The sequence below is a fragment of the Triturus cristatus genome, chromosome 10 (genome assembly GCF_964204655.1).
Source record: "Triturus cristatus chromosome 10, aTriCri1.1, whole genome shotgun sequence".
Lineage (NCBI taxonomy): Eukaryota > Metazoa > Chordata > Amphibia > Caudata > Salamandridae > Triturus > Triturus cristatus.
In genome coordinates this window covers 938256960-938274219 of record NC_140593.1, presented here as the reverse complement: position 1 = coordinate 938274219, position 17260 = coordinate 938256960, and the positions used below count along the sequence as shown (strand labels likewise).

At 45.5% G+C, this 17260-nt stretch overlaps 1 protein-coding gene across 6 annotated transcripts in view; it reads right to left on the bottom strand.

The window, feature by feature from the left end:
* The window catches only part of GUK1 (guanylate kinase 1), a 117817-nt gene that overhangs the window by 25837 nt on the left and 74720 nt on the right, over positions 1–17260 (bottom strand). For all 6 annotated transcript variants that reach the window (XM_085628772.1, XM_085628771.1, XM_085628770.1 and 3 more), the window contains exon 5: positions 118–256. In XM_085628772.1, coding sequence (XP_085484898.1) covers positions 118–256 — 139 coding nt within the window. The remainder of the gene's footprint in view (positions 1–117; positions 257–17260) is intronic.

The window sequence follows — 17260 nt, the reverse complement described above, 5'->3', positions numbered from 1 at the left end:
CCTCCAGGTTTCAAGAACACTCTAAATCAAAAGGATATGTAGGATTTGCTGGTGACAAGGCAAAATGGAACCTTGAGAGATTGAATGGGTAATAAGGAAACAGGAAAACAAACTTACCAGAACCTCAACAGACGGAGGAAAAACAGAGATGTAGAGTGGCTTCAAATCAGTTTTCTTAATATTCTTCACACCTTGCATATCGATATCTAATATGCAGATCCGATTCTGTGCCTGCACAGCCTGGACAGCAGCTTTACTGGGGACAGAACAGTAGAGTTGGTTAGATAAAAATAATAGCCACACCAGGAGATAAATATAGGCGTACATATGCTTTCCACTTGTCAGGTCCTAGGCTGTTGAACGTAAAGATGACTGGCAAGGAAAAAACAGATTAAAAAGCTCACAATACGTTCATGACTATTCCAGACCTTTGGAGTTGGCTCTCCTCCTCAACTGGCTGCGAAATGCGTGCACCACAGGCAGGAACAATGAGGCCATTAAGACATCACATGACAAAAATTCTTGTGAATGACCATAATTGGACGTCCCCTCCTTGCGTGCTGACTCGACTCTATGTGTATACAACCGATAGTATCAGGCAATGGCCATATGCTCCCACTGCCTAGTATCACTAGATCATGGAACATGACTAATGAAGGGATAACCAGGTGTTTTCTGACAGGCTGAGTAAGCAAGGGCCTAAAGAACTAGAATCACTGCAATGATTGTTTCCCCTACTACTCGTTGTGCTTTCCTTCATTCACAGAATGTTGAAAACAGATACATTTTCAAAGAACCTAGAAAACTTGAAGAGCACAACACCTTTTGCCAGACTGGGGTTCAAGCAAAGGGATGGTGCTCAACGTTTTTTGAGAAAATGGACCTGGAAATTAATGTTTGCAAAAGACACCCATAACAGACCATGGCTCTTACAATTCACAAGATGTGTCGCACAATGCCACAAGATGCATAAGGTTCCAATTGTTCAGTCATTAAAAGGCAAATAAGGTTCCACTATAGACTAGGAGTGTGAAAATGGGGCAGATAATCAATAGGCCACCTTACTGCCTCATATAATGAAGAGAGCACTCTTTCAGTTATTTGAAGACAAAGCATGAATATTGTGAGCTATTTTTTGCAGGAGACCACAAGCATTTTCAAATTCACTGGTTGTGCCATGAAGCTTGATTAAAAAAAAGAAAATGTAGCTTACAATAATGTGGTTAGCCTGTAAAACATGAACCAGACTAATGCTTGAAGAAACAGGAAAATGGAAAATGTGCCTTCTATTAAACGTGCAAAATTCATGTGTAGCATGATTAGCCGGATTGTTTTTTGTAGCAAGCATCCATTTACATCGTATTTTCACGGTGAAGTTAGGCTATTCCTCATTCATTTGCCTTTCTTTTTTATTTGAACCATCCTCAAATATATACGTGTTTTAGCCAAATGGTGCAGTATTAAATAAATAATTCAGAGTAACTTGCTTAATCATGTCATCTTCGTAAAATGTGTTGATTTCAATAAATGTTTTTTTCATTCTTAAAGTAAATGTTCTCATCGAATTTGGTTCATTTTTGCTTTCACTCATTCACCATAATGAATACCAACAGTATATTAAAACAATGGTGTATGCTAAAAAATGTGATGCTCATGATATAATTTCATAGACGTTGCAACTAACATATTTGGATTGGTGGTGGAAATTTGGTAAACTATTAGCCTAAATTGGATTGGTTTATTGAGAATTGATACATACGGATCAAGACGATAATATTGTGATTGGAATTTCTTGTCCTGCTATACTGCAAAAACTATTTGTTTTAAATAATTTAAGAGTTTAGGTATAGGTGTTGTTACCATACCTGTACGAAAGGGCAAAGAGGCACCTCCTGAAGGTACGCCTGCTCATGTTATGGCAAGGAAGCATGGGTTACACACTTGTTCTTGGCATCGTCCGTGGACCAGAATCTCTGAGAAAGCGGGTGCATCGAGTTTTCCTAGGTATGGAACATTTAATACAAGGATTCTTGAAAATGTGAAGGGAAAATTGCGTGAGATGAGGTCACCACCTAGACCAACTCAATATGAAGCGTTAATGCATGTGAGAAGATTGCGAGGGAAAAGGAGAGAAAAATATCAGAAAAGGACAATAAGTGCAGAATTATGTAGATTCTCGATGCGATGAAGAACAGCATAGATGGAGGAAGGCCATCATAGAGGGAACCAGATTATACCCAGCTATTACTACACAAGCAGCAAAGCAGGAGAACGAGAAAGATAAACAATAAAAAAAAAAAAAAAAGATGGGGGATCATTCAGACACAGATTCTGGAGATCAGATTTTAAAACAGATGTTGGCACCGAGGCCTCCACCATATACAACTCCTATGATTCGCAAAGACTCTAGTACTGATGCAAGTGCCACAATGGCAACTGCTCCTGCAGATTAGAGTTTAGCCTCAATTGAAAGACCTATACAGATACTCCAAATTGTCCCACGAGCTGTGGCTCGACCACAGGTTCCATCGGTTACCAGTACAACTGCAATACATACCAAAGCCCAGATAACTCCCATAAATGCACGATAATACCCAGTTATTGCAACTGCTCCACCAAATGTGGATTTAAGAGCAGAAGCTCAAGTTGTTGGAGGTGTGCCTACCACAGGATTCGTCCTGACATCATAAAATTCCCAGATTGTTGTATGGAGACCCCCACAGAAAGTACAAGCACAACTCAAATTGCCCCAGGTAACATTAATGCTTCTACAGAAGGGAATGTACCAACCATTATGACTAGAAGAAGCAGCAGGCAACAGGAAGATAGAAAGCACTAAGGCGGTAGAAAGACCAGATTCAGAAAGGGAGAAACCATTATATGTGGCCCAAGTGGTGTTGGAATTTGAAGAAATAATAAGAGGATGCTTAGAATTCGAACATGTCGAGCAATACAAAAGAAAGGAGTTAATTTACCTGCGTAAAGAAATCACACAAAGACCAGCAATAGTGTGCAATAGATTAGCAGAAGTAACTCAGAAAATGAGATCAATCTCGAGAAAAATGTTCACCTGCGAATTAGATGACCCAGTATTAGAAAACGAGAGTTTAAGGAATGCGTTTAGACATTTCGGAATTGGTTAAATGCATTTAAAAATGGAGTGAAGTTAAGAAACTAAAAATTAAATGGGCAAAGAAACACAAGAAGATAAAGAGAGAGGAAGCAAAGGAAAGGAAACAAGATGAGGGAAACAAAGGAGAGATGGCTGCATTTCCCCTTAGAGAAATTGCAGGAGGAATGTACGTACTGTGAGGATTTGGTCATCCCATGGCACATTACTGCAGTGGCCCCTAATATAATTTACCACGGACACACACAAGCTCCCTTTGGTGATGGTTGTCCTACACACAGCCTTCGCCCCATACTGAACACGTTGTGGATAGCCAAACTCATGCAGGTAATCCACCAGGATGAGCAAGCCTATGCTGCACATGATCTCTGCCCTCTGAACAACTTTTCAAGGAGGACTCACTCTGCCCAGACAACCAAGCCCCAGTAGGTGGCCAATTCCCTACTACGGACAGCCATTGGCCTGTAATGTGAATCCTTTGCAGCAAATCCACCTCTTGTGGGCAATCAGCCACACATGGGTGGGAAAGTAGTTATTGCAAACAGTTTTTTCACCCAGGGCAACGCTCGATAGACAGCCCACTCCCTCTACACACCAAAGGACACTTGAATGGGGAAGGCCCTACTATGTACAGCCTTTATTCTTAACCCAACACTTTGCAGAGAGCCAATATCTTGTGGGCAATCAAGCACTCATGGGTGGTCAACTATCTGGCGTTTACAGTCTTCACTCCTATAGACACATTTTCATACAGAGATCACTCTTTCCAGATACTCAAAGCCCCTTAGGAAAGTAAGCACATACAACCTTCACCCTAAAGCAAAGCTTTTCCAGATAGCCGACCTCTTGTGGGCGATCAACAGGACACAACTCTTCAAGTCAGCATGTCATCTGTGATGTCAATAATGATGTCACTAAATAAGTCATTAGTGATGTGATATGTGAAGTCATAAGCTGGGCATGGTGGGGGCGTAAATTCTAGTTAGATTAGTAGACTGCAACTGGGAAGTTTTTTGTTTTTAAAACATGTTATGACTGAAAGTTTTACTTTACTGTAAAGTCACTTTAACCTTTGTTTTTTTCAGTGAATATGCATTATACAGTGGCGGTCGCCACATTCAAGATAGAATTAGGTTAGAGTTCCCATAGGAATACGGCTTTTGTTAATAACTTTGGCGCCATTTGACAAATCTTTATGAACCTTTTCAAAACAATGTGGTGATCCATGAAAAGGAGACTAAGAAAAAGGAGACGGAATCCCGAAACATGCATTTCCCATGTTAATTTCTATAGAACACTCTGGGAAGTGGTACATGAGAAACAGCTGAATGGAGTTACACCACATTTGGCAGAAAGTTAGAACTTTACTCAGAAAGTATTTTTTTTGTAATTTGATGTACACTAGTTCAGTATTCAAAGAGTATCTCGGGTGGTCATGAGAGGGTTAAAAAAAACAAAAGGTTTATCTGGACTGTGTTCGGATTGACCACTTTAAAGGAGAATAATCAATGTCGATTGGTTTGCCACAACCTGAACAAAATGTTGTGGCAGCAACTGCAGGTGTAGGACTGCAAGACATGGTCACTGCGTCCTGAAAAGGATTTAAAGAAATATAAAAGGGGCAGGGTGAGTATCCCTCAACCCAAGGTGCATGTGGGGAGTCCCAAAAGGAACTCCTCTTGATTGGCTGGCCACAACCTGACATGTTGTGGCAGCCATTACAGCACTTGGGACATGGTCCCCACTGAAATGAACTATAGTGAATGGTAGGTTACGAGAGTCACAAAGAGGAACACATATAAAGGGTGACAGCAGATGTTAGTCACACTATAAATCATTTGTTGGTGGTACCATACCAATTTTAGAAATTGTAGTGTGTTCTATGATGGTATTACCCTGTGCAAAAAGGTTATCCTGGGCTTGCAATAGATGAGCAATGCTTGAGAGAAAACTATTTTCGCTCCTTATTTTCTGACAGAGTTTATCGAAGGAGCTCCAGAGGTTAAAATACGTGCACATTTTCAAAAACAGACACTATCTTCCGCAGCCACATGAAAATAAGGTCTGAAACTGAGTAAAATATGTACTTCCAACAGCAGCACTATTCCATCAGCTAACTTTCCAGTGTTCAACTGCAGCTTCCCACAGTGTTCTTTTTTGATTTCAAAGTATTTTATCGTTATTAGGGATAGAAAGGTAAGGGGAGGGAACAGTGTTGGGGTATTATACAGTCATAAGGAGAAAGATACTTGTAGAACAAGAAAACAATCAAGAATAGAACCCAATAGAACGGCCGTTTGTGGATCCAAAAACATCTGTAATTACAGTGATATTAATTGAAGTAAACCCCGACGGGGAAGAAATGTGGGGAGAGGGATGACAACTACAGCTGCTAACATTCTGTATGACAAAACTGTGGCACACCCGAAGTCATCTTGATGGAATCAAAACTATAAAACTTAAAGCATTTCCTTTAAAAATGTATCTTAGAAATTGTTGTTAGTGCTCTAGAAAGCTAAAATGAGGACACATTTAGCAACGGCTTTTTTTGAACCAGCCTATTTGTAAAGTGAGCTTGCAACTCACACTAGTTGGGCTCAGTCTCAATTTTGTTTAAATTAAGTACTGTTTGCACTTAAATGTTTACTGGTAGTTAAAATGTACTCCATACAAATTGTTTACTACAGGGAGTTAGACTGGTCTCCAATACTGCACTATACCTATTTCGGATGTGCACAAATGTATATATAATCAATCTATGCTGTATACGTTTGTGGTTCCTTTGCTGCGATCTACTATGTTTTCTAAAATAATCTAGCGTGTTCTAGAGTAATTTTAGGAGCAGTAGATTGATGACATTACTGGCCATATCATCCAATGAGGTAAACTGAAATATCTACAATGAGATCATCAATGATGTTATTTAACATAAGTGATGTACTATGTGAGGTCATAAGGGGTGCATGGCAGTGTGCAAGTTATAGTTGGTTCGCTGAACTATAACTGGCATATTTCAGTGTTTTTTTTTGGTTAATAAGTTTTTGTTTTTAACCCATTTTAACAAATACATTTATAATCACTTGAACCTTTGTATTTTTAGTGAATTTGTTTGTTTAATGAAAGGCAAGATCATATTATCATGCCAACTATGCCTCTTCAACTTTAGCTTTTTTCAGTAAATGTACATTATACACATATTTACAAACACATATAGATGTACATATATTGCTTAAAATGTTCACATCTGACTTTGAATAAAGATAGATATATCTACATAAAAATTGAGATGTGTACATTTTAAGCAAATCACACTACTTTGCAATGAAAGGTATGCCTGACAAGTTAATGTGCAATGCAAAGCGTGTGGTCTGTTTTTTTCTGTGCCGCTTCCAGGCCCATTCAGCAGCGGTGGTGGTGCAGCTCAATTGGGATGGGGAGAGGGGGGGGGGGGGGGGATAAAGGGCAGGACAAATACCACTGGGGCATGGGTGCCATCTGGACCCCCTCAGTAACCACAGTATGCTGTCTTTTAAGTATGTTAGCCTTCATCACAGTACTCTGTATATGGCCCTCAGCTTTGGGATTTTGATTGCTTTTAACCTTTCAAGTGTGACGAGTTTCTTCCCACCCTGATCCATTTAGGTAAGTGGGTTTAGTCTTCAAGTGATATTCAGGCCACATTTTCATCTTTTTTTCCAACATGCCTGGGACTGTAATAATTTACAATGTTCGTGGATTGGAGAGATCTGAGAAAATTGCAGAGGACCCTCCTGTCTACAACAAATGGTATTTACAAAAGATTTTCAGTTCTAACGGTTCTAAAATCACTCTTCTGAGCCCTCCAAATCATACTTTTTGGAAAGGAATATGCTACTTACCAGTATGCATCTGTTCTTGGCATGTAGAGCTGCAGAGTTGTACACTTAGCATAGATCGCCATCTGGTGTTGGGCCCGGATGTTTGCAGTTTGTTTTTCTTCTTGGACAGTCTTTGGAAGTCACGAGTTTGGTGACTCCTCCTTCGGTCCGTACTGCGCATGGGCTTCGGCTCCATCCTCAGATTGTTTTTCGCCAACAGGGAAATGATGGAGCGTAGTAATAACAGTGAGAAACCCATGTGTTGTATCTAAATAAGATGTACTGGAACGGATACAGGTAGCCGGGGAGGCGGGTGGGCGTGTACAACTCTGCAGCTCTACATGCCAAGAACAGATGCATACTGGTAAGTAGCATATTCCGTTCGAGGCATATGAGCTGCAGATTGTACACTTAGCATAGATTATATAGCAGTACCCAACCCTAGCGGCGACCACCGGTATCCGTTGCAGCTGTTTGAAAAAGTGTCTTTAGTACAGCCTGGCCCACCCTAGCTTGCTGCTTGGAATGCACATCTACACAGTAGTGTTTTGTGAAGGTGTGCGGTGTAGACCATGTGGCTGCCTTGCAGATGTCATCTAAGGGTATATTCCCTAGAAAAGCCATAGAAGCCCCTAACTTTCTTGTAGAGTGGGCTTTAGGGGGAACAGATAATGTTCTCTTTGCCTTTTGATAGCAAATTTGTATGCATTTTACAATCCACCTAGCTATCCCTGATTTTGAAATGGGGTTGCCTTTATGTGGTGGAGAGAAGGAAACGAACAATTGTTTAGTCTTCCTGAAGGGTTGCGTTCTTTGTATGTAGTATAGTAACGCCCTTTTTACATCGAGCGTGTGTAAGGCCCTTTCTGCAACAGATTGGGGTTGCGAAAAGAAGACAGGTAATTCCACTGATTGATTGAGGTGGAAGGGGGAAATGACTTTGGGCAGAAACTTCGGATTTGTGCGAAGTATGACCTTGCTGTGATGCATTTGTATGTAGGGTTCCTGTATGGTGAACGCCTGTATTTCACCAACCCTTCTAAGGGAAGTGATAGCTACAAGGAAAGCTGTTTTCCAGGTGAGAAACTGTAGCTCACATTTGTGCATTGGTTCGAAGGGCGGACCCATTAGACGTGTAAGAACCAAATTTAGATTCCATACAGGGGAAGGTGGTGCCCTGGGAGGAATTACTCGTTTAAGGCCTTCCATGAAGGCTTTAATAGCGGGCACTCTGAAGAGTGATAAATGCTGCCTGTTTTGTAGATAGGCAGCGATCGCTGCTAGGTGTAGGCGTATGGATGAATATGCCAGGTTACACCTGTGAAGATGGAGCAGATAGCATATTATGTGCTGTATGGATGCATCTAGAGGGTTGATTGTATTGTTACGGCAGTAAATTACGAATCTTTTCCACTTTGCGGCATAGCATGCTCTAGTGGTAGGGCGTCTGGCTTCCATGATGATGTTCATGCAATCAGGGGGAAGGTTAAGGTATCCGAATTCTAGGATTTCAGGAGCCAGATCGCCAGGTTGAGCTGAGCTGGGTCCGGGTGCCTGATTTCTCCATGGTTCTGGGTTAGGAGGCATGGGGATAGATGCAATTTTTGATGTGGTACCACTGACAGTTGTAGTAGCGTGGTGTACCACGGCTGCCTGGCCCACGTCGGAGCTACCAGAATGAGTGTGAGGGAGTGCTGTTGTAGCTTCCTGACCACTAATGGAATTAGTGGGAGAGGTGGAAAGGCGTATGCAAATCTGCCTGACCAGTTCATCCATATCGCATTGCCCTTGGACAATGGGTGTGGGTATCTGGCGGCGAAGCTTGGGCATTTTTTGTTTTCGTGGGTGGCGAAGAGGTCTATCTGAGGATGCCCCCACTGTTGGAAGAATGGGTGAAGAACTTGTGGATGCAGTTCCCATTCGTGTAGTTGTTGTGTTTGTCTGCTGAGCAGATCTGCCATGGTGTTTTGTACGCCTGGAACGTGCTGTGCCAGGAGAAAGATGTTTTGGGGAATTGCCCATCTCCATATGCTCTGGGCTAAGCGGGAGAGCTGGGGAGAGTGTGTCCCCCCCTGTTTTTGTATATAATACATCGCAGTCATATTGTCTGTGCGAATGAGGACTGCTTTGCCCGAAATCTGTTTTTGGAAAGATTTTAGGGCTAGAAAGATCGCCAAGAGCTCCAGGTGGTTGATGTGGAGCGATTTTTGCTGTGGCGTCCATAGACCTTGCATGGTGAGGTGTAGGAGGTGCGCTCCCCAGCCGGAGAGCGATGCGTCCGCTGTTAGAATCACCTGAGGAACCGGGTCCAGGAACGGCCGCCCTTTGGAAAGGTTTGTGGTGTTCCACCACTGCAGAGAGTGATGTGTGCGGCCGTCCACCAACACCAGATCCGTCAGCTGACCCTGGGCCTGGTTCCACTGTAGTGCTAGGCACTCTTGAAGTGGACGCATGTGGAGTCTTGCATGGGGCACTATGAAGATGCAAGACGCCATCATTCCTATGAGCTTCATAAACACTCTTGCTGGAAGAGAGTGTTGAGGGAGGAATGTTTTGCGTAAGGCTTGAATGCTTGTGATTCTGGCTGAGTTTGGATAGGCAATACCCTTGGAGGTGTCTATAGTGGCCCCGAGATATTGCTTTGTGTGAGATGGTATGAGGTGGGACTTTTGGTAGTTCACCGTGAAGCCTAGCTGGTGGAGCAGTTGGATGGTGCTGTTTGTATGCTGCACACATTGGTCGTAGGACGCGGCTTTTATCAGCCAGTCGTCCAGGTAAGGGAAGACGTGAATGTGTTGACGTCTGAGGTGTGCTGCTACTACTGCTAGGCATTTGGTAAACACCCGCGGTGCGGTGGTGACCCCGAAGGGGAGAACCGTGAATTGGTAATGTTGCCCGTCCACCACGAACCTGAGGTATTTCCTGTGAGAGGGGTGTATTGGAATGTGAAAGTATGCGTCTTTCAGATCCAAGGTTGTGAGAAAGTCTCCCTGGCAGAGGAGTGGGAGGACTTGCTGTAGGGTGACCATGTGAAAATGGTCTGAGTGTATGTAGGCATTTAGAGGCCGGAGGTCGAGAATGGGTCTGAGGGTCCCGTCTTTCTTTGGTATTAAGAAATATAGGGAGTAGACCCCTAGATTTTGTTGATTGACGGGGACCTGCTCTATAGCGTGTTTTTGGAGGAGTGAGAGTACCTCTTGTTTGAGCAGTGTGGAATGTTCTTGAGACATTGGACGGTGCCTTGGTGGGATATTGGGTGGGGTAGATGTTAGTTCGAGACAGTACCCTGACCGAATGATTTGGGTTACCCATTTGTCCGATGTTATGGACTCCCATACGTGGATAAAGTTTTGTAGTCTGCCCCCGACCGGAGTGGAATGGTCTGGGGGGAGCGGAGGGGAGTCATTGTGCGGGGGGGGGTGGCAGAACGGGTGTTGTTGGTTTTGCCCCTGCCCTTATTGTTGTTACCCCTGTAACCACCTCTCGGATTGCCCTTTGAAAAGGTATTTTGAGGAGGGGACTTGTAGGAGGTAGAGGCGTTGTCGGTGGAGGAGCCTCTGCCTGTGCCACGAAAGGACGAGCGTCGAAAGGAACGTTTGGAGGCTTGTGTTTGGAGTGCCCCCATAGACTTTGCTGTGTCTGTGTCTTTCTTCATCTTTTCGAGCGCTTCGTCTACCTTTGGCCCAAAGAGTGTTTCCTGGTCAAAGGGGTGATTGAGTATGGATGCCTGGACTTCAGGCTTGAAACCTGAGATCCTGAGCCAGGCGTGGCGACGAAGCAGGACACTGGTATTTATGGCCCTAGAAGCAGTGTCGGCTGCATCGAGGGCACACTTAATGGAGGTGTTTGTAATTAGTTTACCCTCCTGTATCAGGTCATGAGCCTTGTGCTTGTATTTTTCTGGAAGGTGCTGCATAAGAGCCTCTAGTTCGTCATAGTGTGCTCTATCATATCGCGCAAGCAGTGCTTGTGTGTTTGCAATGCGCCACATGTTTGCAGCTTGGGAGGCGGTGCGTTTACCAGACGCGTCCAGAAGTTTAGATTCTTTGTCTGGCGGTGGGGCATCTCCTGAGGATTGGGAGTTAGCCCGCTTTCTAGCTGTGGAGACAACTAGGGAATCTAGGGGAGCAGGGCCCTTGATGTAAGCAGGGTCTGTGGGTGCCGCCTTATACTTCTTCTCTATTCTAGGGTTCAGTACTCTGGCTCTGACAGGGTCTTTGAACACCTCTGTAGCGTGCTTGGTGACACCCTTAAGCATGGGTAAAATGGAAGTGGATTTGTCTTGTATATCAAATGTATCCAGTAGGAAGTCTTCTTCTACTGGTTCACTGTGCATGTCCACCCCATGGTAGTGTGCTGCTCTCTGCACTAAATGGTGAAACCCTAAGGAGTCCTCTGGAGGAGACGGTCTTGATGGGTATAAGTCGTCCTGAGGTACATTGGGTATATCAGGGTTATTGTAATCCTCCCATGGATCTGGGGTCCCTGGTGGAGTGGGATCCATTGGGGCGTCCGCCGGGAAATTGTCCGGATCCCCATCATCCGGATCTGGGGATGGGGTCGGATCGTAGTGAGGTACAGGTGGCGGAGACCTGTGAGGTGGAGGTGGTGGAGGAGGTGGAGGGGGTAGGGGAGGCGGTAGTGGGGAGGGCACTCTGAGGGGAGAAGTAGCAGAGTCCTTCCTTTTGGGTGGAGGAGGAGGAGCCGGAGCATCAAGGCGTCTTTTCTTGGTAGTTAAAGTCAAAAGCCCAGTCTTAGGATCTTTGGACAAAGTCTTTTGTAAAGGGTCTGGTGTAAACAGAGCCAATGGTGTCGAGTCGTCTGTCGGCACCGGTGATTTCGGAACCGGGGGTTTCGATGGTCTGTGTGCGCCATGCTTTTTTGAGGTCTCCGGGTGTTTCGGCGTCGAATGATGTTTCGGCGCCGGAGCATCGGTGCCGACAGATTTGTGTTTGTGTTTGGTCGGCACCGAGTGTCCAGGCTTCGGCACCGGTGGTTTCGGAGTCGAGCTGGATTTTGCAGTCTTCGGTGCCGGATGCTGTTTTTCGGCACCGGGTGTCGGCTGGCTCGATCCCGAGCTGCCATGAGACTTTGGGAGCTTCGACACCGGGCCCGAAGGTGGGGTGATCGAAGTTTTGGTTTTGGTTTTGGTTTTGCCCAGGCCGGCAGGCGAGGGAGTAACCTGAGTCTCTTTGGTTTTCGGCGTGGGGGTAGGAAGGGGCATATTACTCACGGCCCGCTGCGCTGGTGTAATGTCCTCCACGTCGGAGTCGTCGGCCTCGGAAGCGCTGACGACGTCTTCCTCCTGTTCGGTGTGTGTTTGCCCCGAAGCTTCGGCGTCGTCTCCGAAGATGTCCGGTGGAGCTGCGGAGGATGAGTGCGCCATGGTGCGTCGAGCTCTTCGATCTCGGATGGTCTTCTTCGATCGAAAAGACTTGCAGGCGGGGCAGTCTCTAGCCTCGTGTTCCGGAGAGAGGCAAAGGTTACACACCTGATGGAGGTCGGTGTGGGGAAATTTAGACCCACATTTTGGGCACTTTTTGAACGGAGTCCTTTCCATCGGCCGGGACCGGAGTCGCGGAGGGCCCGAAGGCCGGTGTCGATGAACGGGATGGAGAAAGTGCCGCTTCGAGAGATGAAGATGATGAAGGAACTCGAAGAATCGAGGATTTTCCGTCGAGGCTGGAACCGTAGAAGTTCGAAGCCGGAGCACGAAGTGTCACATCCGAGCCCGATGGCGGAAAAAAACAATCTGAGGATGGAGCCGAAGCCCATGCGCAGTACGGACCGAAGGAGGAGTCACCAAACTCGTGACTTCCAAAGACTGTCCAAGAAGAAAAACAAACTGCAAACATCCGGGCCCAACACCAGATGGCGATCTATGCTAAGTGTACAATCTGCAGCTCATATGCCTCGAACATATATTTTTCACCATTATTTTATAATTTTTCAAACCGATGAAAATGTTGATCTTTTTGTACTTTTATACATTCTCATATTGAATGGGGAATGAGAAAGAGTTAACCTAGAATTCCTGGTATACACTGCAGAATCTAGAAACAAATGTGTAGTTACCATGGGGTCATTGTGTACATTGTTCAAGGTTTCTCCAAAAACAACTAGTGAACAAAAAATGTTGACAAGCATCAGGGAGTGTCTGTTAAAGGCTAATATGCCACTGCTTTCCAAAGATTTTAGTGATCACTGTGCTACAGTAAATATGCCACACCTGGAGCCAACAAATGAGCAGTGGTTAACAATGATTTGTCATGGTTTACTAACTGTAAGTGCACTTTTTAGATGTCACCCCTCATCTTTTGATCTGGATGCTGTGGCAATAGAACTGAAAGTGCACCGAGCCATGCAAACCAGGCCCTAGTGCCAGTGCTCTATTCCTCAAAGGTAATGTGAACTGGTACACCCAACTGGCAAGATGCTTTAACCCCCCCCCCCCCATTATGAGTCCCTAGTATATGGTATTGTGGTACCCAGGGCAAGGGTGTTAAAGGGTCACCAGGGATGCAGCACTATTTGTGCCACCTGACCTCCCAGGATGGCTAGTGAATAACACATCAAGGCGGTGATATGCAAGTGAGTTGTATCCCAGTGGAGACAAAGACCCCCGCCTGCCCTACTCTCTGGCACTTGTGTTTGTGAGCAGGGGGGGAATTAGGTATTCAGAGGCATACAAGCCCCAAAGGCAAGCCACACCTCTAGGGCGGGGTAGCTGGTCTGTACAGCCAAGGATGGCTCGTGCAATCTTCAACATAGCCAAAAATAGTGAGTTAAGGATAGTTTGGTGACATACACACCCTGGATGTTGTCAACTCAGTGCGGATTAGCCACAGGACTAGCAGCCCATTGGCTACTAGCCCTCACACCCCTAAACACCTCCTAAATTTCGGGTTTAAGGGGCACCACCGACACCAGAACTCCAGATCTGCTCTGAAGAGCAAAGCGACCTGTGTCTGCACAAGGAAGGACTTCTCAAAGAGAAGGCACAAAGCACTGCACTTGTGGCAGCCCCCCTGCACCCGCTGAACTAAAACTCATCCTGGGCCAGACACTGGTTCCAAAAGGAAGGTGAAACCCTCTACAACTTAAAGACTTCACCAGGACTCCCTAGGACTAGAGGTACTAGTCCCTTGCAGTTGACAGGTACAAACCACATTTCCACGCTCGAAAGAAGGACAATCCACTGGGCTCTGTCGGGGACAAGCCCAAAAGTAACCGGCCAGGTGCCTTCTGGGAAGCGTAGTCCTGAACCTCACTGAGTCTCAGCCCGCTACAGCGTCCCCAGGACTTCTGGAAAAAGATTTGCTTCATCGGTACATTTGTCGTGGCCGAGGCTTGTGGTGGCCTGCCAGACTACTGACTACTTTACTCCATGGTCCCAGAAGAAGCATACATCCTGCATCAGCGACCCTAAACTTCTGTGGCACAGTTGTCGAGTACTTGCATCCCAAACCTGTCTGCCTTGGCACGCCTGGTAAAGTCAGCCCCTTCAATACACAACGGATAGCCAGATACACCTCTGCACCAGGGACACCCAAATTGGGTAGAGCCATTCTGCCTGGTGATTTCTGGGGCCCCTCCTAGCTTAACTTTCAAGCGGCTTCCCTGAACCCAACCTGCAGGTGACCGAGTGCCACAAGTGTGTTTGACAGTTGTATGTCTCCCACTTCACCACCAAGGTGTCAGATTTCTTTCAAGTCATGTCAATTACTTGTCGTCCAAGCAGGTGCTCTGAAATGCTTAACACATGTTCCTCTAAGTAAACTGGACTGCTCTTTGCCACTCTACCAGGACTGAGTTAAGGATTACTAGTGGAAATCCGAGGTCCACTTTTGGGTATTGTGTTAATATTACACGGTAAGGCTCCTCCGCCATACCACATAATATTTCCACCTTGCTACACTAACCACGGTTCAGTGGTCACTGAAAAAGCAAATGAACAAAGATGGGTGATGAAGCTTAGGTAATGCTATACGTTTCCTCGATTGCATGCAAGAATAAGAGTTGAATGACAGGTGACATCATTATCAAAACTCTGGAATGTCAATACCGTCAAGTTATTTTGAGATGGTTTTATTGAATATTGTGAAAAGGTAGTTTTCCTGGGTGCTGAAATACGCTGGGCTGAAATCAGCAGACATACTGCCTGCCAAACAGGACATTCAAAAAAATCCAGACAGATGCAGTGTGGTCTGCTTTTCTCCAACCTGCTTATGGCCTCCCACGCAAGTGTTCCCCTTTGTGACACAGTTAAGTGAGGGATAGCTGCATGTAGGCAGTCATCGATGCACAGGAATATATGCATCCCCAACCTGTGAAGATGGGCAAAAAGTAGGCCATCTTCTTCGCAATTACCAGAGAGACCGATGGGAGGTTGAAGGGTACATCAGTAAATTGGAAAAGCTCGGACGCCACGCAAACAAAAGTAGCATCTGCCGGACTGCAGGGCAGACACACAGAAGTATGCATGCTGCAAGTCCAAGGACAATGCATTTCTCCAGATTTAGGGCATAAAAGACCTAGGCCAAAGTCAGCATCTTTATTTTGTCATTCCATAGGAAAGTGTTCAGAAGGTAAAGTCTAAAAATGGCCTGAGACCACTATTTTTTGGGGCACTAAGAAATAGCAGGAGTAACACCTTTTGCCATTCTGTGCCTCTGGGAGCCTCTTAATTGCCCATTTGCAACAACCAATTGAACTTTCTGCATAAAAAAGTCAGGATGATCCACTGAAATCTGGGTGAAAATGGGGTAAATTGTGGAAGGGTAAGGGATTTTGATCTGTACTTGCATGCAAACAGCACAGGAATTAGCAAATTCTTCCTCTTATTGTCTGCACTTAGCTCTTAGTGAGGCTTCTCAGGGGAGGTTAGCATGGGGATACTGAGGCTCAGGCATCAATATCACACCTTCAGCAACGTAATAAGAACATTTCTAACTCAGTGTTTCTATGTGTAAAAGACAAGTTGAGTAATCCAATTACCCGATCTCCTGTTCCTTCATGAGTCCCCCTTCTCTGGTCTATCGGAGCAGCTCCTGGTCCCCTCCATCCCTTTACCCCTTCCGCACCAGTGGGATCTCACCAGTTACATGGAGTTGACAGGCATAACATTACATTCACACAGAGGGCTGTGCGGGCCGTTGCTCGGAGGGTTGCGGCAGAACCAAAAACGTCTATTGGTTACACTATTCTAGGTGACTGGCTGCAACTCAAGGCTCACTGACACTCCAGTGGGTACTTGACTCATGGTGTGCCTCACTTAGACACGTTGGTGATTACTTGGCATCACTTCTTGAGGACTGCTGCCACACGCTCAGAGATGATAATTCTGCGGGACAGTGGATGCCAGGCACTATATTCCGTATGCAGTGCCTCACAACTACCTAGATTAATCATGATGTACCATTCTGATCACTTGGTCTTCCAGGCTGGTCCATAGGCAAATGCTCACTTGGGCAGTTTTGCGGTCATGCAGTCCAATTCTGGGGCACATGGGCCACCAGCAAGTGTTTATCCTGCCTTCAGTCAGTCCTACCACACTGGCACACAGCTCCAGCTGCCCTTGGCAGCTATGATGATTTCTTATTTGACTTAGTTTAGCTTTTAGCCTTTGTCTCTGTCGGTCAGACACTACGGCAATGTCAATTATGGCACTTGCTTCCAAGAACAGCTCCTCTTCGAGGGTTTGCGCTTCCTTCCCTAGCTTACAGGCAGGAAGTCTTGGCATCTAGAACAGTTCAATAATTCCTCCTTTAGACTTGACTCCAAGCATCTGGGAAGTTGGCTGTAAGTTCAACACCAACCCTTGTCTGTGTAGTAGTCCCCGGAGTACCCTACCCTCAGTAGGGTCTTAGGCTCCCATTTGTATATCAATTTGCAGTTGGAGGATGCATATTCCAGGCCAGTTTCCTTGAAACTGGTTTGGCCAGTTCTCCTTTCATGCATCAGGAACAGACCACCGTCCAGATCTGTCCCTTTGTCTGCAATGCTACTCTGCCCAGCAGGACATTCTCAATGGAATACCCACCACAGAACTACAAAGTGGCAAAATCAGGCTGCACCCAGCTATTTATGGCCCATTCTCGCAGAGCTCAGGAGAAGAGACAATTTGTGCCAATTTAAAAGACTAATTTCCATAACCGCAGTTACCACAGGCCTCACCCTGCACACAACTATCATCTACCTAAAGGCAGCTGCAATCGGAGTAATTTACAGGCCGGCATATCAGTTAGGGTCCAGGCACTTTTGAAGAAAGCGA